The sequence below is a fragment of the Typopeltis vanoorti genome, chromosome 13, assembly GCF_054136105.1.
Source record: "Typopeltis vanoorti isolate ZY-2024b chromosome 13, IOZ_Tvanoo_1.0, whole genome shotgun sequence".
In the NCBI taxonomy this organism is placed as follows: Eukaryota; Metazoa; Arthropoda; class Arachnida; order Uropygi; family Thelyphonidae; genus Typopeltis; species Typopeltis vanoorti.
Genome location: NC_143561.1, coordinates 66080461 through 66102897, shown reverse-complemented (window position 1 = coordinate 66102897; position 22437 = coordinate 66080461). Strand labels below are relative to the sequence as shown.

Here is a 22437-nt window from a genome sequence, read left to right as displayed (position 1 = left end):
CCAATCTACCAACCCTATCCACTCCAGTTTGACTATCAACTTATCATGTGGTAATCTATCAAAAGCCTTTGCAAAATCTAAGTATATTACTGTGTATCCTTCTCCTCTGTCCATGGAAGCAGTCACCTTATTATAATAAGTAAATAGATTACTAAAATATGACCTCTGTTTAGTAAATTCATGCTGTCCATGAAAGATAATGTAGTACGCCCACAGATAAGAGACCCTTCGACACTTCTGCGCATGTCAACAGAAAGAGAATCCATTCCGATAATTGGGTAATCAATCCGTATTGTGGGATGAGTTGTTTATTATTACACGTCGGAAAATTAAATTATCTTTTATTATCATTGTAGTTTTTAAAGTGGTAACTGTTTTGCTTGTATAAGTTGGAAAATTTTACCTATAAAGCACGTGATTTTGCGTGTTGTTGACCAATTCGTTCATTGCCTTATTTCTTTCTCCCCTTCATCATGAATTGACTCTTCTTAGAAGTCTGCCAATAAGAGCTCTCTCTTCTGTGGTCAAAGTTTATCTCACAACTTAACTACAACACCTGACACACAGATAAGGCCTATAGTTTCATGCTTGAGTTCTATCACCTCATTTATAAAGTGGCACAATCTTGCCCTCCTTCCACTCCTTAGGAACTTGACCCAGTGCAAGACTCATATTAAAAAAATATGTCAAGGCTGGCGTCAACTCCCTGGCACATTCCTTCAGAATACATGGTGATATATTATCAAGTCCCAGCTTTATTTTCATCCAGTTTGCTCAACTCCCCATACACCTCTTGCTCACTTACAGTCAGGCTCTCTTCATCATCATCAACTGCTCTCAATTTCTCCATGAAGTCGCATTCACAAGATTGAAAGACCTTTATGAACTGCTCGTGAAGTATCTCCACCACATTCCATCCATTTTGACATCTTCTGCAACAGCTGTCTTTATATCATTTTCTCCAATCAATGTGATCCTTCCATAATCATTCTTTCTTTTGCTGTCTACATATCAAAAGCACTCCCTCGGATTCTTTTTGGCATCATTAGCTAACTGCTGTTCATACTTCTCTTTAGCTACCCTCACCAGCCAAGTCACCTGCCTTGCCTGGTCTTTGTAGTCCTCATGGAATTGATTATTTCCACTTCTCTTATGCTGCCTCCATAATGTCCTTTTCTCTGTATTGCATGCTTAATCTCTTTATTCATCCATTTCACACCTACCTTATTTAACCTTCTCACCCTTGGAATACATTTAGACATTGCATCTACTAGATAGTTTTTGAAAATCCTCCAAGCTGCATTGATCTCTTTTCCAGCTAACTCCTCATTCCACGCTACACATTCAAGCTGTCTCCTGCTCTTCATAATCACCCCCTTCCTCTGTAGTTCCACATATACCCTTTTCTTACAGAGGTCCTCACATTGCTGGCAACTTGGGTGGTTGCCAGCAGTGTGAGGTCCTCACACTGCTGGCAACCACCCAAGTAATCACCTGTTATGTCTTGTCTTCGTCCCTTTTATGTTAATATATATTGCAGTTTCTATTATCTATCACTTAAGGACATCAGCTATTCCGTTGCCGACAAATTTATAATTGTTTAAAATGACTGCACCAGCCGGCAACAGAATTCTGATACACAATCAAACAACTCAAAATATTAAAGGAATCACGTGATTTGCAGTCGTGGTTCCCCCCCTTTTTCTTATGGCAATGGATTTCCCCTTTACTCATGCAGGTCCGAAAGTTTAATAAGTGGTAATTCAAATCTCAGAAAACAACAGACTCATGAACTTTGGCTTAAAAAAATACATTTATTTTAAACACTTACATATATACACTTTAAATAGTAATTTCAATACTAAAGAGTCTGAACTCCCCCCCCCCCTTTTATGTTAAGATATCCAAAATATCTACTCCTAAATTTATTCTAACAGTCCCACACTTTCTTTTGTGCTACTATGTTCAGACTTGGTTAATTCACACAGAGTTACTCAGTTCCCACACATACAAACAACACATGCACATAGTTATATACAATCTTTGTGTAGAGCATATGAGACGTATTCCGTCTTGCATTTTTAACATGGGATAATATTCTTATTTATGCTCAGGCTTTATTCCTCCCCCCCCCCCAACTTAGTTAATATTCAAGCCAATTTCTAACATAATATCATAAATGTTTCTTCGAAAATGAACAGTTCGAAGGTTTGGTTCCTTTCTCTGCATAAGCTTAGAGTGGCACTAGCTTATTAGACATAGACAGATTAGTCCAAAAACAGTCCTTTAGGCATTATATGAAAGTTAATTGTGTGGAGCTCCTTAATTCCCTGGTTCCTGTTCCTTCTTTGGTTACTATTCAAAATGAGTACGAAAACTTGTACATTACCATTCTTGTCTTTTCACGGAGTTGCTGAGACTTCCTTGATTATACTTCCGCGTTTTCTCACCACATATTCTCATGGTATCTGCGACTTACTTCTATCATCTTCGAAAGGCTCACCTTTCACTGACTACATGTTGGCATAACTAACCAACGGCTCTTTACTGGAATTCCGACCTCATTCCTTCGGTGACTATACTCGGCACGGCACGTACAGCAACCGGGAGATTGTTGCTGGGTACCAGCAGTAAGCTTCTGCAGCTATCCAGGACTTGGATCAGGAACACAGGAACAGAAAACAAAAGGGCGATTGAATCTCCCGCCGGACCTTATATTATAAATGCGAGCGCCCTCTCTCTCGATGACTATGTCATGCTCATAGCAGCGGCCGATTGGTCACCACAACTCCGAACTGTTTTGACATGGCTCTAATACATATATCATCTTATATACATCTAATAATAACATTTCAGTACTGATACATAATTTTCCCTTGTTAATTTTTACACAGACATTATCAACTTTAATTATGGGCTTCTCAAAATCACTTAATATCTACAACTAAAGATGGTTAGACATACTTCTGATTGAGCATATGTACACTATCTTTTTAGCTTTTCTTTTGGAGGCATAAGTATGTCCTTATCCTTAGATCTAATCGTTACCGTATGTTGGGTCGGAAGCAGGATGACTCACCAATAGTGAATCGGCACTTTTTCCGACACAACACACCTCATGGTCACTCTCACCAATTGGTGGGTGATTTGGCACTTCATTTATAATCACATCCTCTGATGAGATGACCAAATCCAACACCTTATCATTGTTGCTAGTAACATATTCCATCTGCCCAAGGCTTGCTGTGCAAACAATCTACCCATTGTTATGCCCTTGCTCGGTAACCATCACCGGCTTCCAGAGATCATTTGTTTATCCTCTTTCCTCCTTTCCATCTGCTAATCTGTAATCTCCTGTCGTGTATATGTTGGTTTCTTATCATATGTCGCTATGGCAATCTCATTCTTTCCTTCTATCCATCCATATTGCTGATTACTGTCTTAGATGCTTTGCAGAGTTTATCTTCTCTCAAATCTTGGCAGTAAATTCCCTTGTAGGATAGTAAGATTTTATGCTTTTTTTCTTTTTTGTACTGCGCTTCAGCTAATGTAATATACTGATTTCAGTATCTTTGGTGTATGATTTGCCTTATCTATCTTCACTATCATTCTTGAAATTCTCCTAAAACAACACTAGAATCATTCTCAATAAATCTTTCCAACTTTGTATTTGTAGATCAGGATTGGAGAAAAAGAAACTACATATATCCTTTCAAAAATGTAGTATCTCATTTAAAACTAAGAAAAATTGCTTTTTATGTAAAAACTTGTTGGCAGTACATGTGATAGTTCTCATAAGAAAAATTCATTACTCTGTATTCTTCTCTACTTTTTGGTATGTCCCAGAATGCCTAAGGATCTTAGCATTGCATTGTTTGTGTATCTTGTACATACTACTGCAGCTATGAGCAAAGGATTTTAATGAACTTGGGAGGATGTTTATGAACATACGTTAAGCTGTCTGAAATATGGTACAAATTGGGCAGTCTAAACCAGAGTTGTGACAAAACATACATTTTCTGATAATTGGATCACTGTTATAATTTTTTTCCACTTTATGCTTCATTTCTGATTTATCATAGTGTAAATGCATCAGACTTTTGATTACTTAGTAATAGTATCAGCTTTGTAAAACTATCACTATATCTTTTATATTTTCTTTTTCATCTAGATATCACCCTTTATTAAACTATCCTGAAATTTGAATATTCATTATTTAAAAATTTTTATGGAATACATTTATAAAAATTTTTATGGAATACATTTATAAAAATATTAGATCCTTCAGCACACAGATGTGTAAGAGTTGAGGCTATTTGGGAGCTGGCTGTTATGATATAAGTGTAATATATTGTTATATGGAATGTTTAAAGATGTATGCTATGTTTTTAGAATTTTATAAAATATTTTCAAGCATTTAAGACATTATATTATAGAGACAATTAAACTATAACTTACATTATTATTCTGAAAAAACATAAAATAACTTAGACTAAAATACTCTGTGTGAGATTGCATTCATCCCAAACTATTAAAACAAAACTTTGTTATGCTATGGAGAGATACAGGTTAGTTAAAGATTATGAAAAAACTTTAAAATAAAATGTAACAAGATATTCATAATGATAAAAACAATCATTCGAACTTTTAATTGTGGATATTGTTATAAATATTCATAAAATTGTATGATTGAGATCACATTGATCCCAAACTATAAAAGTTTTTTTTTGTAGTTATGGAGAGATCTAGGTTAAACTGTGAAACTTTAAAACAAAACATAACAAGGTATTCACAAAAGATGAAAATAATCATTAAACTTATGATTACTGTGGATTTTTATATGAATTTTCATAAAATGCTGGCCTGGTTGGCTGGGTGGTTAGCGTATCCACTAACCACCCAGCCAGCTTTCCAGCCAAGAGACTGCAGGTTCGAATCCCGCATAGGCATGGATGTTTGTGATTGTCTACCAACTTCATACACTCATTCACCCAAGTATAGATACACTCTCCTAATATGGACTGGGTCACTATGGGAGTAGTAGAGCCAAACCCTCCCGTAATGGGAGAGGCCTTTACCCTGTAGTGGGTAGAAAAGTAGGCTGTTCATCATTCATAAAATAAAACTTTTTTAAAAATGGCGAAGGGGAAGTTGATGCTATGAAATATTTGAAATCCAAAACACCACAACAAAAATATGTTTTTACTGTAATTGGATAACAGTATTTTAATACTGTATAACCTGCACAGTGCTTTGTCTACTTCATTAATAAATAGCATTTTTTTATGAAGTGAATTGTATGTTAATGCAACATTGTGTTATTTTCAAAACTCAATATCAAGGAAGGGTGTTTTATATGCTTAAACAGCAATTAGGTGGTAATAGCAAAGTGTTATAAGATTTTGAAATTTGCATATCTGAGGGATGAGAAGACAGATTGCTGATCATTTTCTGTAGTGATTATATATATAATCGACATTAGATCATGCAGCTGCACTATCGTAATACCAATGGAAAGCAAATGCTTGTCGTTTCTAATTACTGCTAATATGGCATGCGATCTGTTTATTAATGCTGACTGGGAAGTGATGAACTGTGGGAATTCTAGTATATTGCAGATCTGTGAAATGCCTTTTTATTGGGGCATGTCTTCAGGTGTAGTTTATTCTCGGTACTGTATATGGGAAAAGAGAAATACACCAAATGTGAATAAAAGAGTGGACTGGCATCCTTTTTCATATGTGTGTATACATTTTGAGAGGCCTCCTAATACCTTAACTAATTTAAAGGTCAAATTAATTTGCTAGGGATAAAAGGTGAGGACTGCTTTTTGTTAGCTAATGAATGCAGTTTGTTCATTACTGTTTCTTAAATAGATAAGTATGGGTGCAAAATTTCATTGTGCAGGAATATATTCTGTGGATAGCATAATGTGGTTAGAGGTTTATAATCAGTGCAGATGATTTTATCTCTAACTAATGTTTTTTGATGTCATTAGAGTATTAGATAATTATGCCCATTGAAAGTTGAACAGCTGCCTTAATGGCGGGAAATGAATTTCACTGCCTAGCCACTTCAGGCCTCCAATAATCAAAGTTGTGGTGAGACCACTACCACTTTGCTTATTGGAGACTTGAAGCGGCTTGAAAAAGTGTAATGTTTTATGTGACTCCTGCCTATGAATTGTTGTAAACCTGTAGTACATTAGTATCTTGGATAGGCTAAGGGTGTTTAGTTTTTTTGTTTTTTTTTAATATATTTTTATTTATTTTTTTAGATAATCTGGAAACTTTCTCTAGAGACTAAGCACAGAACTTTTTCAAGCCACTTCAATTAGCTGAGCAGTGGAATTCATTTTCACCTGAGAACATTTACAAGCATCCATCTCCATGGTGGGATGCAAACGTGCAACCCCTTTGGTCTCTAGGACAGGATTTTCAGATTATCTAGCCTGTTCATTAATTAATTAATACTAAAGTATTAAAGGCTTACATCCTTTCAGGTGGAATTCATATTAAAATATTCAGTGAAAACATGCTCTCAACTGACACAGTTTTTGTCACTCAGTGTGAGACCACCATTCTGCTTATTGAAATCCTAAAGTGATATAAAAGTACTTTTTGAGCTTTAGCAGGTTTACTTGATTATCTGATCCTTAACTTACTCATGGTATTAAATGTATAATTGGTTTAAAACTTTTAAGAGCGGCATTTACACAACAGTAGTATGAAGCAGCAGAGACAAAAGCACTACATGTACAACTTTCTCCACAATTAATGTTATCGTGAAGATTAATTGTGGAGAAAACTGCACATGAAAATAAAAATGGTTATACTTGTTTTGTTGACTTTCAGAAATCATTTGACGGTATAGATCAGAAAGTGGCATGGGCTATACTCAAATCTGATGGAGCAGACAGGAACCTGATATATCACTTTTGCAGAACATCGGTGACAATGAGAAAGCTGCTGTGAGAAACTGTGAAGAAATAGGAAGATGGTTCCAGACAAGAGGCATGAGACAAGGAGACCCAATATCCCCAAGCATCTTTATCATGTTTATAGAAAGAACAATGGATGCTATGAAGGATAATTTAAAGGGAATTTCAATTCAAGGTACAAAAATAAGCAATTTGCAGATGACATTGCCATTATTGCAAGATGAAGAGGAACTTCTTCACTTAACTTTGAAGTTAAGTGAAGAAGTGAATTTTGGCTTTCATAAGAACATTATAGAAAGATTCTATGAATTGGATGGGTGCAAAAGTTTTTTTGAACATATCTGCAGAATAGGCAACAGTAGAAAGATGAAAACTTTGATTCTTGGTACATTGGACGATATAAGTAGAAGAGGATGGCCAAGGTGACAGTGGGTAGGTTATGTGAAAGAGTGGTGTGGAAAGAGTTTGCAGAATTTCAGTCACCTGGCAATGAACAGAGAGAGAGATGGATGGCAAATAATAGTGAAACATGCAATCAGGTACCAACAGGCATTGTACCCATGGGCGATGATGTTGATGATTCATACAAGGAAAAGCACGTTTGTGAACCATACCATCAGAATAAGCAAATTTAAGTTTTGAATTGTACAGCATTCTGTTAATTGTTGAGAGATCAAGGTTCCTGGACAGTTTTTTTTTTTTTTAAATCCTACTTTTTTTAATGGTCATTTTAGTGACTGTCGTGTATTGTCTCTGTCAAAGTAGTATCTTTGGGATCTAATAAAATTAGTTTAGGACTTGTGCTTTCTCTGGAAGAAGAATTTATGAAACATCTATTTCATAATCTCTTCAAGTGCATCTTTTTTTTTTTTTTTTTTTACTCTTAAATTGCAGTTATATGAGAGGTTTGCTTGTTGAGTGTTGACTTCAGTTTTGAAGGAAAAAAAAAGTTTTAGACAAATTTTATGCACAGATAAAGCAGTGAAGACATTGCCATGGTAGATCAACCATTCTCCATTTAAAAAAAAAAAAAAAAAAATCCGGTCTGTCAGTGTGTCATTTTTGAAGATACTTTTACTACATAGCAGAGAATTCATATGCAAAAGTATTAATATAATCAGTCCTTTGGAACTGTATATCAGAAAAAATCATTGCAGTGTGAATATTATTCCGGCCAATAAAGTAGACTTATAAGACAAAATGGAAGATCTCTATGCTTACAATTTTAATATTTAGTCTAATCATAAATAATATTTGTTATCTTTTATTAGTCATATTTGGTATCTTATCATGATGAGAGGGTATCTATTCGGGCTTTTTCAATTGAAGGTAAATTAGCTGATCTCATATATAAGGTAACAGGGTCCCCCACCCCCAAAAAACTCAGATTTTTCATCTCACATGCAGGCAAATTGTCCATGAGAACACATAATTTACAGACAAAAAATTATTATTATTATTATTAGCATCTGACCTCCATAGAGTCAGAGACTCATCATGGGAGGTACACACATTGAACACAATACTCATCCAACAGTGCTTTGAACTGATTCAATGTGTCTACGTTCACAACACACTCAGGCAATGCATTCCACACTCACCAGCCACTCTTTATGCAAAGAACCTACTCCTCACTCCTCTGCTCACACCCTCCTTATACAATTTGCAGCAATGGCTTCTTGTTTTCCCCCCCCCCATTCTACGAAAAATCTCTTCCATGTCAACCTGATAACAATCCCTGACTAGCTTATATGTCTCAATCATACACCCCCCCCCCCGTCCTACTATTCATGAGGCTCTGCAACTTACATTCTCTCAATCTGTCCTCGTACTCCACATTCCAAAGACCACTGACCACCTTTGTGAATCTTCTCTGGACCCTTTCCAACATATCCTCATCACCATGAAATTCTGATAGCCAAATCTGTGCACAATAATCCATATGAGGCCTGATCAAGGCTTTATACAATGGCATCATAACCTCTCTATTTTTGCATGTCAGAGTCCTCTGCATCATTGCCATTATCTGATGTGATGTCTTCACTACTTGTGCAATGTGGCTCTAGAATTTCAGGTCCTTGTTTACCATCACTCCTAGATCTCTCATCTCCTCTACTTCCTTTAAAGTTTGCATCCCATTGTTATTTACCAAATCTCAAACCTTACACTTTGCAACATTGAACTGGCAGTTCCACTTACTACCCATTCATGCAATCTATTCAGTTCCTCTTGTAAGGCTATAACATCCACTTGACTCTGCATTGCCCTCCCAAGTTTTGCATCATCTGCAAACTGCTACATATCTAGTTGAACCCATCCCAATATCATTGACATACAAATTGAACAACAATGGCCCCAAAACTAACCCCTGTGGTACACCACTAGTGGCCTTCCACTTACAAGATACTGCCACCCCCCCCATACTCAACTTTCTGATATCTGTCAGCCAGTCACTGATCCAACTCAGAAGTCTGTTATCCAGTTCCATCTGTTTCAATTTATTGTTGTTATTACATAACACCTCCAGGGAGTCCAAAGACTCATCGAGGGAGGGTACCTACTCTATAGTTCTCTCACTCTCTCCACTAACTACACCACCGCCATCCACCACCCACCACCACTAGTATTTTCACAGATAATCACAAACATCCATGCCCACGGTGGGATTCGAACCCGCAGCCTTTTGTCTGGAGAGCAGATATGCTAACCACCCGGCCAACCTGGCTGGGAAAATTATTCTAATTTTTTGTTTACGTAAACTGATGTATATTATTATTATGTGACACCTCCCAGGAGTCCAAACACTCATCAAAGAAGGTGGAGACTCTGCAACTGTCTCCACCACCCAATTCACTAACTACAACGAACCGCACATACCATCTACACCACCGCCATCTACCATCCACCACTACAACTAGTATTTCTATAGACAAACATGCATGCCCAATGCAGGATTCGAACCTGCAGCCTTTCGGCTGGAGAATGGATACGCTAACCACTTGGCCAACCAGGCCTTAGCCACATAACAAGCTTGCATTTATTTGTAAGCTTGTTGTGTGGCAGTCTATCAAACGCTTGTGCAAAATCCAAGTACACCACTGTATATGCATCTCCCCTGTCCAAGGTATTTCTACATACTGTTGGTGATAGTAGTAGTGTTGTCATGGTAGTAGTAGGAGAGATGATGGTGAGTTGTGTATATTGGAGTAGATTGCCCTTTGGTAAGATGTTATGCTATTCTTATAAAGAAACTGGATGTAGGAAATAATTTCACGTTTTTTTTTTTTTTTTTTTAAAGTAAAGCACAGTTAAATATAATTGTCATATTTACAAATCAGAAAAATATGATATATAGGAGAAGATTCTGCAGGATATCGAGTAATAGTTAAAGGTAGAGGTATTGTTGACGGATGAACAGCCATATCTCCAATTCAGTAGGTAATGGAGTATTAGAGGTATTAGTTTTAAGTCTGTTGATGTTTTTGATATTTTTTAATAGTATTAAACAGTCAGTTACAAGTTTAATGTCAAAAATTTGAAGACCATGTATAATTGGAAAGGATATTCAACACTGATGAACAAGGCTTATCATTTCAAGCAGATCTAACTATGATTCCAGTGAATCATACTTAGATCTGCTGGTTAAATTCAGAATGTAAGGTTCAGAGGATATCTTTTATTTTTATAATATGTACTTGAATAGTACATGTTATAAAAATAGGTACTATTCAAGCAACATTCTTGCAACATTCTTTACATTTAATAGATAGAACTGCAAATATCTACTTTCAAGAACATATAGATGATATCTAGTTACATTGGAGCTAACCCAGGATTGGTTGATTTTGTTATTAATAACTTTTCTCACAAAATTCATTGGAAGAAAAACTATAACAGAAGTCATGAGTTCAGCAATAAGTTACTGTTGCATAACTTATGTGAAATTAATTTTTACAAGAAATATAATAAAATATCCTCATTGTTTTATAGCCATGCGGCAAAAACAGATTTTTAAATTTTCTATAGAAATTTAAATGTTTGAAGTTTCCAAGGTGTCAATACCAACTTTTGCTATAAGTTTTCATTAATGCTGCATTGCATGAAAGATTATGGAATTTTCCAAAAAGTGTGATATATTCATGTTTTATTAGCAATTTTTTTTGTCTGAAAGCTGTTAGTTCTTGTTAGAAGCCTATGAAGGCAAAAACTTTTTCTCAGCATCATAAAATCTCATTGTTGAAAGTTATATTTTTTATATATGAACTTGGTCAGTTAATAAATCCTAAATATAGAAGAAGAGAAAGCTGCAAACCACTGTACCAGCCTTGAAGTGTATGTGTGTCCATGAGTACATGGTTGTGAAGTGTCCCTTGAAGTCACTATAACCTTTGGATATTATAGAAATCATATGGATATAAAGCATATAATTTTGATATATTTTATTATTATTATTATCAACAGACCTCCATGTAGTCAAGAGACTCATCGTGGGAGGTTGCACAGCTCATCGTACCTCCACTTAAATGCATTCACTGTCCCTGCATTCACCATGCTCTCAGGCAATGCATTCCAATCACCTACACTCTCCATGCAAAAAATCTTCTTTTTTCCCCCCTTGCTCACATCCATTTTATACAGCTTCCAGGGATGACCTCTTGCTCTCTCTCCATCTCCAGATATTCTATGAAAAATCACAACCACACTAATTTGGTAATTACCCCCTTACCGATTTATACATCTCAATAATGTCTACCTTCTTCCTTCTATCCGCTAGGCTGTAATTTGCATTCTCTCAATCTGTCCTCATGTTCCACATTCCAGAGACCAGAAACCAACATGGTCAATCATCTCTGAACCCTCTCCATCATCTCGTCATCCTTTTCAAAAAAAAAAAAAAAAAAAACTGAACCAAATTTGGTCAGTTTTTTTTAATGTACACAAATTTGGTTACCAAACTGGTGACCAAATTTGTACACATTAATCCATATGTGGCCTGATCAAAGTCTTGTACAATGAAATCAAAACATCTCTACTTTTACACATCAGTGTTCTCTGCATCATTCCCATAATCTGCTGTGTTGTCCTCACAATTTACAAAATGTTCCATGAAATTTCAAGTCCCTTTCTACCATAGCCCCCAAATCTTTTATCTCCTCCACCTCTTCTCACCAATCCTGTACTCTGCATCCCATCTTTGCTTCCCAGATTTTAAAACCTTACACTTTGCAACATTAATCTGATATCTCCACACATTTGCCCATTTAGACAGTCTGTTTGGGTCCTTTTGCAAAGCTACAACATCTGCTCTAATTCCCATAACACTCCCCAACTTTGCATCATCTATAAACAACTACTTTCAATTGTAAACAACTGACTTTCCTCTTCTTGGATATCACTTTCTCATACACAACCTGCTGATACCTATTAGACAACCAATCTCCAATCCAGTGCACCAATCTACTATCCGATCCCATCTGTTCCAGTTTAACCACTAGTTTGTCATGCGGCAATCTTTTGAAAGCCTTTGCAAAATCTAAATAATACTGTATATGCATCTCCCTTGTCCAATGTATTCATTCACCACCTTGTTATAATAAGTAAGCAGACTGCTAAAACACAATCTTCCTTTAGCAAACTTATGCTGTCCATTAAAGAGAATTGTATTGCTGTCCATCCACTTCTGAATCCTTGTCCTCACTATCCTCTCCAACACCATGACCACAACTTAAGACAAGCAGATTGGCCTATAATTCGAAGTCTTAGTCTTATCACTCCCTGTATGAAGCAGAACAATTTTGCCATTTTTCCACTCCTTTGGGACTTGGCTCCTGATTAAAAATATAAGTTAAAGCTGTTGTTAATTTTGTTAACTCCCTAGAACATTCCCTCAAGACACGTGGTAATATACCATCAAGTCCCATGGCCTTGTTGACATCAAGTTTACTCAGTTCCTCATATACCTGCTGCTCACTCAGTGATTTCTCCCCATTCTCACTGCTCTCAAGTTCTGCATTATGTTATAATCACAAGGATGGAATACTTTAATGAACTGCTCATTAAACATCTCTGCTATATTCTCCTCAGTGTTTATCATTCTCCCATTACCATTGACAACATCGTCCTCTCATAATCATTCTTCCTTCTACTGGCCACACAACGGAAAAAACTCCATAGAATTTTTTTTAGCATCATAATTGCCAACTGCTGCTCACACCCCATCCTCTTACTTAAGTGAATCACCTTCCTTGCTCGCTCTTTGTACTCCTCATGTAACTGATTATCTCCATCCCCACTCATCTTGTGCCACTTCCACAATGCCTTTTCTTTCAGATTGCTTGCTTCACCTCTTCAGTCATCCATTTTATGCCTGACTTATTTAATCTCCTGATCTTTGGAATATACTCAGTCATTACCTCTACCAGATAGTTCCCCAAGTAGAGACCAAGCAGTATTGATTTCCTTCCCTTCCAATTCCTCATTCCATGATATCGCTGCAAGCTGCCTCCTGAGTTTGCCATAATCATCTGTCTTATAGTTCCACATATAACTCTTACAAAAGTTCTGATATGGCTGGTCACCACCCAAGTGATCACTTCATGAACACTTTCATCAACTGGAGGAAGATTTGACACTTCATTTACAACAATATTTTCTAATGAGATAGTCAAATCCAAGACCCTCAATTCACATGTGGCCTCTGTTACATACTGCTTACGGTAGTTATCCCTTAAAAAATTCAAGAAATTCATTTTCTTTGGTTCTTGAAAAGTTGAGATACCTTTTCATTCCAGTCTATATTGCCATATTTGAAATCACCTATAATGATCACACTTTTCTTATTAGTCAGACCAATTTGTCTAAGTATTTCCTTCTCACTGCCTTCCACATTAATAGGTCTATAGTTTAGTCTCCTACTAAATGTTTCATCCTATCCACCTCAAATTCATACCATACTGCTTTAAAACCACTGTCAGTATTTGTTCCTTGCATCTCTACCCTAGATGGGAACAACTTCTCTACCATCATCAATATCACTCCTCCTCCTCCTTTTTTGTTTTGTCTGTCTTTATGAAAGTCTACATGAAAGTCAGAATGTCATCTTTGTTCAACCATGTCTCACTTATGCTAACAATTTTTGGATGAATGAACTCTATCAAAGCTACAATTTCATTCCCATTGTTTTGAATATTCTAGCATTTCTAAACATACACATTAGCTCATTTCTGTTTCTATAACAAGTCCCACTAACCCCACTTCTTGGATAAAAAATTTAGTTTAATCCTTTATCCAAGTGTGAGCAAACAAAGTTTACGCCTGAAGGTATCTTCAGGACTGGGGTAAGGTGGTACAACACCAGGGAAACTCGTTGCAAAGGTGGAGCAAGATACCAACACTCCTGTCTCAGTATCTCCTATAATGCAAAACACATCTCCTTGTGGATATGTCTGATGTTATGCATTAAGGGAAGGGACACTACCCAGACTAGTTTCGACCTTTATTGAGGTCTCTTCAGTGGGAGCCAGGCCCAAGTTGAGATACCAGGCAGAAGCATTAGCAGGTCATCTCTACCTATAGGAGTTGCCAAATGGTGTGCCACCCTTTTTTAATAAATTACTCTGGATTTAGAGAAAGATGTTGAAAGTTTATTTTTCACTCTCCCTTGTTGATTCCTGTCTGTCATCATTTGATATTACATCCCTCCCAAACCTAAATATCACCCCATGTCCTTGACTGTCTTGATCCTTTCTTGTGTGTTCACACATTCATGTTAGAGGTTTAATGGAATATTAACAGCACCGAGAAAGGATTAAAACTAATTTTAATACTTCCAATATTTCGTCCCCATCACAGAGACATCTTCGGGGATTACAAAACTTTTTGTAACAACACACACACACACAAATACAATACAAAGTGAAACTAAAGTCCTATCTAGGTGGTGTGCCCTCTATGGGCATTTGCAGGTGGCCTGGGATGTAAAGAGAGATCTCTGATAATTAAAGTTTCCCAAATTTTGGGAAGTTTAATGCAACCGTATTTGTTTAAATTAGGTTGATTCCTGAGTGCAGATGCAGATTCAAAGAATAGTCTTTCTTTTTTGAATTTACTATGGTGGAACATGGTAGTTTTTTTCAGGAGATCCTGTGGGATGTATCCAAAACATGGTATGCAAGGCCAGATTGACCGTAAGTAGGCAAGTTTACAGGAACAAGGTACTCTATATATACACCAGGCACTGAAAGAGGAGGGAGCTGCTCTTTAGTGGAGCGGATAAGGGTAGCAAGTTTACGGGGCTTAAAAGCTGTATTGAGGTTGTACTTTTTTAATGATCTGGCTATTTTTTTGTGAAGTACCATGGATGTAAGGAATGGTGATGGCATTTCTGAAGTCCTTCTGAAGAGATGGACGGGGAATAGGGAAGGACTTGATTATTTTTTTAATTCTGTAGTCATTCCATTGGAAAGGAAGGTGTTGTGTATGTGTTTGAGTTCGATTGAAAGGGCAATTTTACTGGAACAAAGATTGTGGGCCCTATTGGTCAGAGTTTTAATAATCCCATATTGCTGGGAGGGGTGGTGGTGGGAGAGTTTGTGAATGTATCTGCCTGTATGAGTAGGTTTTCTATGTACAGAGAAAGAAAGGTTACCATTAAGAAGGGTAAACTATTGTTATTTTCCTTTTCCATCGTAAACTGGATTCTTGAATGTAGACTATTGAGGTGACTGAAGAAGGAATCTAATGTGTCTGGGCCATGAGACGAAATAGAGAACACATCATCTACATATCTTAGCCAGATAGAAGGTTTTAGAGGGGAAGAGTCAATGGTTCGTTTTTCAAAATATATAGAGTACCTTGTTCCTGTAAACTTGCCTACTTTGGACAAAAAGAAGGTCAGCATCTATCTGATTAGAAGCACACAGTTCTTACATCTGCAAACACGATTATGGTCAATCTGACCTTGCAGACCATGTTTTGGATGCATCCCACAGGATCTCCTGGAAAAAAACTGGAAAAAATGCTCCACCATAGTAAATTCAAAAAAGAAAGAACTGAGTGCAGTTCTTTCTTTCTGCACTCAGGAATCAACCTAATTTAAACAAATACGGTTGCATTAAACTTACCAAAATTTGGGAAACTTTAATTATCAGAGATCCCTCTTTACATCCCAGGCCATCTGCAAATGCCCATAGAGGGAGCACCACCTAGATAGGACTTTAGTTTCACTTTGTATTGTATTTGTGTGTGTGTGTGTGTGTGTGTGTGTTGTTACAAAAAGTTTTTGTAATCCCCAAAGATGTCTCTGTGATGGAGACGAAATATTGGAAGTATTAAAATTAGTTTTAATCCTTTCTCAGTGCTGTTAATATTCCATTAAACCTCTAACACGAATTCTTCACAGCACTTAAGCCTCAACACATGTGTTCACACATCTACTCCTGAAACCATCATCTGCACTTTGCACATGGTGTCTCCCTGTTATCCATGTGGCTTTTGGGTTGTTAAAGGATAATAAATATCCATTATTGCTTTATAGTTAAGTAGCAGAACCATGATTTCCTTTGATACTTAACAAAATTTTTGTAGGTTTCAAAGTTTTTAAATTTAATTAAATTTATGATGACAGGTTGAAGCTTTTAGGCTTTTTTCTTTTTATACTTTGATTTATACACCAACTTAGATTTCACTTATAAAAATGCAACTTAAAAAAAAAACACTTATAAAAAAAATACAAAAATCCTCTTCTCAACATGGAATGTGAGAAGAGGATTTTTGCCCTTATAATAGGGTTTCCTTATAGGGAAGAGAATCAACAGCTTAAAATAGATGTTAGGCTGTTAAGACCCTTAATTGAAAATACTAATAAAAGGCAAATATGAAAGCTTCTGAAGAGAATTTGTCGTCTTTTAGGTATGTGCATTACTAAACCAACTCTCACATGTTGAAGTTGTATTTTTGTAAGCTTTTGGTCACTTTCAGAATTTAAGTTTCAGAGCAAACATTATTTTGTTACTTGACTCTGAAATGATAATAGATAATTATTGTCATTTCTTTTAATATTTTTTCATGCTGAATGATGCCTTTTAGGCTCTTTTCTTCGATATTTGAAATTAATTTTAAAATGAATTTATTTAAATTATTGCAGTCATCATCAACAGCCATTTTGTGTCTACCATTGAACAAAGAACTCTCTCAGTCTTCCATTCAGTCCTATCTTGAGCTTTTCTATTCCACTGAGTTCCAACATCTTTTCCGTCTATCTCTTTTTAATCTCATCCTCCCAATCTCTTTAGTCTCCCTGTAGCTCTCTTTCCATCTCTGGGATACCATTCGGATATTAACTTTGTCCATTTTTGAGTGTTACTTCTTGCAATATGACCTGCCCATTGCCATTTGGATCTTTTAATGCCTGTTATATAATGTTTCTCACCCTAGTCTGAGTTCTGACCCAAGTATTATGTTTTCTGTCTAGAATGGTAATACTGAGTAATGAACTTTCCATTTTCCTCTGGATAATCCTCAATTTGTTGGTCAATTTTTAGTCATTTATACTCCAAGTCACTCCATATATCATGACCCAGAAGTATACAACTATCAAATATTTTAAGGCAGATTAGGATGCTTTCTTTGATTGCTTCATTTGTTTTCCAACCAAGTTTAATTCTGCATATAATTTCTTCTTCATAGCATCCCTCTACTGTAATCTTTTGTCCTAGGTAAATATAGGAAGTTACTATATCAATTTCCTGGTGTTCCATTTGTACTGCTTTTTGGTAATGTATTTTATTATGCATCATTTTTTTTTTTATATTGGCTTTGTTTATTCTGCATTCAATTCATTGACCATTTGTTGAAGTTCTGCAGAATTTCCTAAAAGAACAACGTTATCAGCAAATCGTAGATGATTTAGTTCTTTCTCATTTACCATCCTCTATTTTTCCAATCTAGTTTTTTAAAACTTTTTTCTAGGGCTGCTCCCTTTTCTATAGGAAATTTCATATTTGTTCCTGATTTTATAGATACAGTTATATATTTGACTTAGTATATCAATATACTGTATTTTTCCGTGTATAAGACGAACCCTATTTTTTCGAACCCAAAATTAAGAAATCAATATTTTAAACATAAAACAGAACAAATTTGATATTTTTTTTAAATATTCCAAGTATATTTAGTAATTAGGTAAAATGTTTAAGATACATACTAAGAAATTATACATAACTCTCATTTCAGGGAAATATCATTTTCTTCATCGTTTTTTATTTTTGGACATTTTTATGGGCTAGTGCTCAAAATATTGTTAATGCATTAATTTACCCCACCAATGAGTTGCAGATGTATGAATGCTTTCAGAGTTCTGATTGGTTTATTCAGAATCAGCCGTTAATGACTTCAATCGACAGAGTTAACAAAGGCTAGTGATTGGCGGAAGCCTGTTTGTGGAGACAAGGTGCTGGCAGTTTTGGCACGGCAACCGCGGATCTCTCAACCTGTTACCCCCCCCCCCCCATGTATAAGACCACAACCCTCTATTTTTGGTCTAAAAATTTTAGAAAAAAAAGTATCGTGTTATACATGGAAAAATACGGTAAGTTTTTTTCTATTTATTTTTAAGGAATTCTAAAATAGCTAACTGATATCGAATGCCTTTTCAAAATCAATAAATACCACACCTAAGGGTTTTCAATATTCATTTGTTTTTTCAATTATTTGTCTTAATATATATATATATATATATATATGCTAAAGATACCAAGAAATTTTATACTTGCTTTTAATCCTCTACCCAAAGAAGCAAAACAATGTTTTGTGTGTGAAATATATTCACGTCGGAGCTCAAACTCACAACCTCAGCATAACTCACAGATACTGCCTTATAAGTACCTCATGGTAATCAATTGTGCCACTGGGGAACTAAGTATATATGTATATATAATAAAAATAGATAAAACAACTTTTTCATTTTGAGAATGTAGACATGATTCAGTATAAAACACCAACTCTTGAAAAATAATTCATTATCAGCGAATAGAGTAGTAGAACTACACTTATTGGATCTCAGTAATTCTCAGAAGTTTTCTTCCCCTCTCCAATAGGGTTCTGCAGTATAGCAATTTACCACAATCAGTTTTAATGTTGAGAGGATTATGGGATTTGATTTAAAAAATATGAATTAAGAATTCATTACCTAAGAAATTTATATTATATAGTCCTTTTTTTTTTTTTTTGTCAGTGAAAGCATATGGGTAAGAAGCTTGCTTGTACAAGAATACTTTGTGGTTAGATAAATTAATGACTTTACCCACTGTTTTAGGCAACATTTGGTTGTCTTTGTTTCTGGAAAACAATACTTTGTTGCTAACTGCATCAGCTGAAGTTTTTAACCTTTTCAGAAAATTTGACTTCAATTTTTTAATGGTAATTTATCAGTAATTTTTTGATAGATTATAGTAGTTTATATAGATCTGTTGTGTAGGTTGTATACATCTCCAAAAGAGCTGACCTCAGAAGAGAGATCCGTAAGTCCTTACAAGTGGCTAAGGAAAGATGTGGAAGATCCAGATAATGTAGAACTGCAACTTGCAAGAACAGCTCTTGTCAACAAGCTAGAAGAACTGGCCATTTGTAAGAAATCTTTTTTAATTATAAAGACTGCATGCCTGCCTGCCACAAGTTACTTTTGAAATTAAGGTAAAATTTTGACTTTAGTTGTTTGCCATTTTATTTAACCTTCGATCTAAAAGTCGCTGATTTGCTTTATTTAGTGTCTCATTTTTGTTTAGAAATGATTAAGAATTATCAATACATATTGTTTATGCTTAAAATTTAGCATGCATTCAGCTTCATTATAATCCTCCCTCTTTTGAGATTTCTTATTTATATTTTCAAAATAACATCTGGCTGAATTTTATAAGGATAGTTTGCATTTTTGTTTTAATTTCTTATGTTTTCATAGTTATGATAAAATTTTAGAAGACTTAGAATAATTTTAGAATATAGATGTTAGTTTCAGGATAATTCAGGTTATTTTTCACAAAGACTGATCATTAATGTAAAATTTGGTTTGACTGATAATGACCTTTCTGCTGTAATAAAAAAATATAACTGCTATTTTTGTTTTGGATTAAAAAAAAATTGCCATAATATGAAAACTTATTGCATTTAAGATGCTGCTATGAAAAAAAAAGTTTTAGTATTTAATGAGAAAATTTATTAATAATCGTTATATAGGTGTGTTGAAGAACACATAAACTTATGGTATAGAGTATGATGCTTGTAATTTTACCAAGCAAGTGCATTTTTAGGTGCTAGTATTGTTTTATTATAGTGTTGATGGATTAAGTTTACAGAACATTTGATTATTATCCATTTGTAGACTTAAGATGAAATAAATTTGGATACTTAGATACAATTTTTTTTTTTTTTTTAGGTTTGTCTCTGTATATGTGTTAGAACCTTTAATCTTATACTGATGCTAATTTTCATTTGTACTCTTACTTGCTCCTCCCTCCACATATCATTGTAATACTTTGTATTTATGTATGTTTTTTTTTGTTATATCTAGATGAAATTATTATTAATCTTTGAACCTTTGTCAGGAATGGATACAAGAATCTGAAGGATGTTAATTAAATAAGAATTTAAAAAAAAGTTTACAGATTGGTTGGCTGTGAGGTTGTCAAGATTGTGTCAAGGTGATGTGAGAGATAAATATAGCATGGATGGAATGACTGGAGGCAACTAAATCAAATACCTTATGGGATGATAGGGTGAGGAATGGTGGGGGAAGGAGACCAGATGCAGAACTTTATGTATCAAATTGAGAACTATTAGGAATATATATATATATATTTTTTTTTTTTCACTATATTATTTAAGGAAATTACAACGTACTAGGATATACATTAAAATAAATTTTAATATATTTCTATATTTCGGCAATGTCACGTTGTCATTTTCAAGAACTTAAGTACAAGACACGTGCGTGCAGGCACAACCAAACAATAAGTGAGAAAGAAGTATGAAGCTATTATTTCTCCTAAAGTCCTGATGGTGCCCTCTAGCGGGCAATGTTGGTATTCTTGGGCGATTGGGCTGAAGCTCTTCTGATGTAGGTTTCCCAAATTTGAGGAAGTCTCATGCAGCCAAATTTGTTGAGGTTTGGATCGTTTCTTAGGGCTGAAGCTGTTTCTATGAAAAGCCTTTCATATCTGTATTTGCTGCGGTGTATTATCCTGGCTTTCTTCCACCGTATTCTATGGCAGGTATCCAGCGCATGGTCAGCAAGACCAGAGTGGCTGTATTGGTGAAACCGGATGTAGTCCTTGTGTTCTGAAATTCTGATATTTGCTGTCCTGCCTGTTTGGCCAAAGTAGGACAGCTACCAGGTCCCTTGCAGCTGTAAGCTGTCCTACTTTGGCCAGGTTGGTGTTTTGTTTAAAGGGGGATGGTTGGTCTTTAGTTGAGCGGATAAGGGATGCCAATTTTTTATATGGTTTGTAACAAGAAGTTACGTTATGTTTTTTTAGGATTTTTGTGATTTTTTCCGAGGTGCCTCGGATATAGGGTATGGTGATGGATTTAGAGTAATCCTTGTTGTGAGGGGGGGGGTTTACTGGTTTCAATATTTTTTGGATTTTTTTTGGGGGGGGGATAGCCATTGGCTGAGAAAGTGTTGAGAATGTGGTTTAGTTCTGTGGTTAGGGCATTGTCATTCGAGCAGATAGGTTTAGCCCTGTTGTGTAGTGTCTTAATGACTCCATATTGTTGTGAGGGGGTGTGTGGATTGTTGGTGAATGTATCTGCCTGTATGGGTGGGTTTTCTATATACTGAGAAAACCAAGGTTCCATCAGCCTGGCGGGTGACTAGTGTGTCTAAGAAAGGAATGCAGTTGTTTTTTTCCTCTTCCAGGGTGAATTTGATTCTGGGGTGTTGGTTGTTTAAGTGTGTTAAGAAGGAGAGGAGTGCATCGGAGCCATGTGGCCAAATAGCGAATACATCATCTACACAGCGAAGCCAAATGGTTGGTTTTTGTGGGGCAGAGTTTAAGGCTTTCTCTTCAAAAGTCTCCATATAAAAGTTGGCCAAGGGTGGGGAGAGTGGAGAAGCCATGGCTGTCCCCTCTATTTGTTTGTAGAATTTTCCTCGCCAAACAAAATAGCCTGAGTTCATTGTGAACTGAAATAGGGCTGTGATATCGGGAGGAAATTTAGCTTGGATTAGCTCTAAGGATTCTTTGAGTGGGACATTTGTGAATAAGGAGGAGACATCAAAACTGACCATTATGTCAGTGTGTTTGAGTGTAAGGTTTTCTATGCTGGCTTTGAAGTGGGCTGAGTTTTTTATGTATGAAGGTGTGTTGCCAGTATATAGTGTGTGAGAGAGCTTTGGCCAAATGTTTAGCTAGTTTTTATGTGGAGGAATCAATGCCATCCACTATGGGACATAATGGTACATTTTCCTTGTGAATTTTTGGGAGTCCATAAATATGGGGGGG

General features: G+C 35.7%; 1 protein-coding gene across 1 annotated transcript in view; it reads left to right on the top strand.

Annotated features, from left to right (window-relative positions):
- Positions 1-22437, top strand: part of LOC150100232 (uncharacterized) — a 160907-nt gene that overhangs the window by 2966 nt on the left and 135504 nt on the right. The window contains exon 2 of the mRNA XM_090402885.1: positions 19416-19564. Within this exon, the coding sequence (XP_090259011.1) occupies positions 19416-19564 (149 nt within the window). The remainder of the gene's footprint in view (positions 1-19415; positions 19565-22437) is intronic.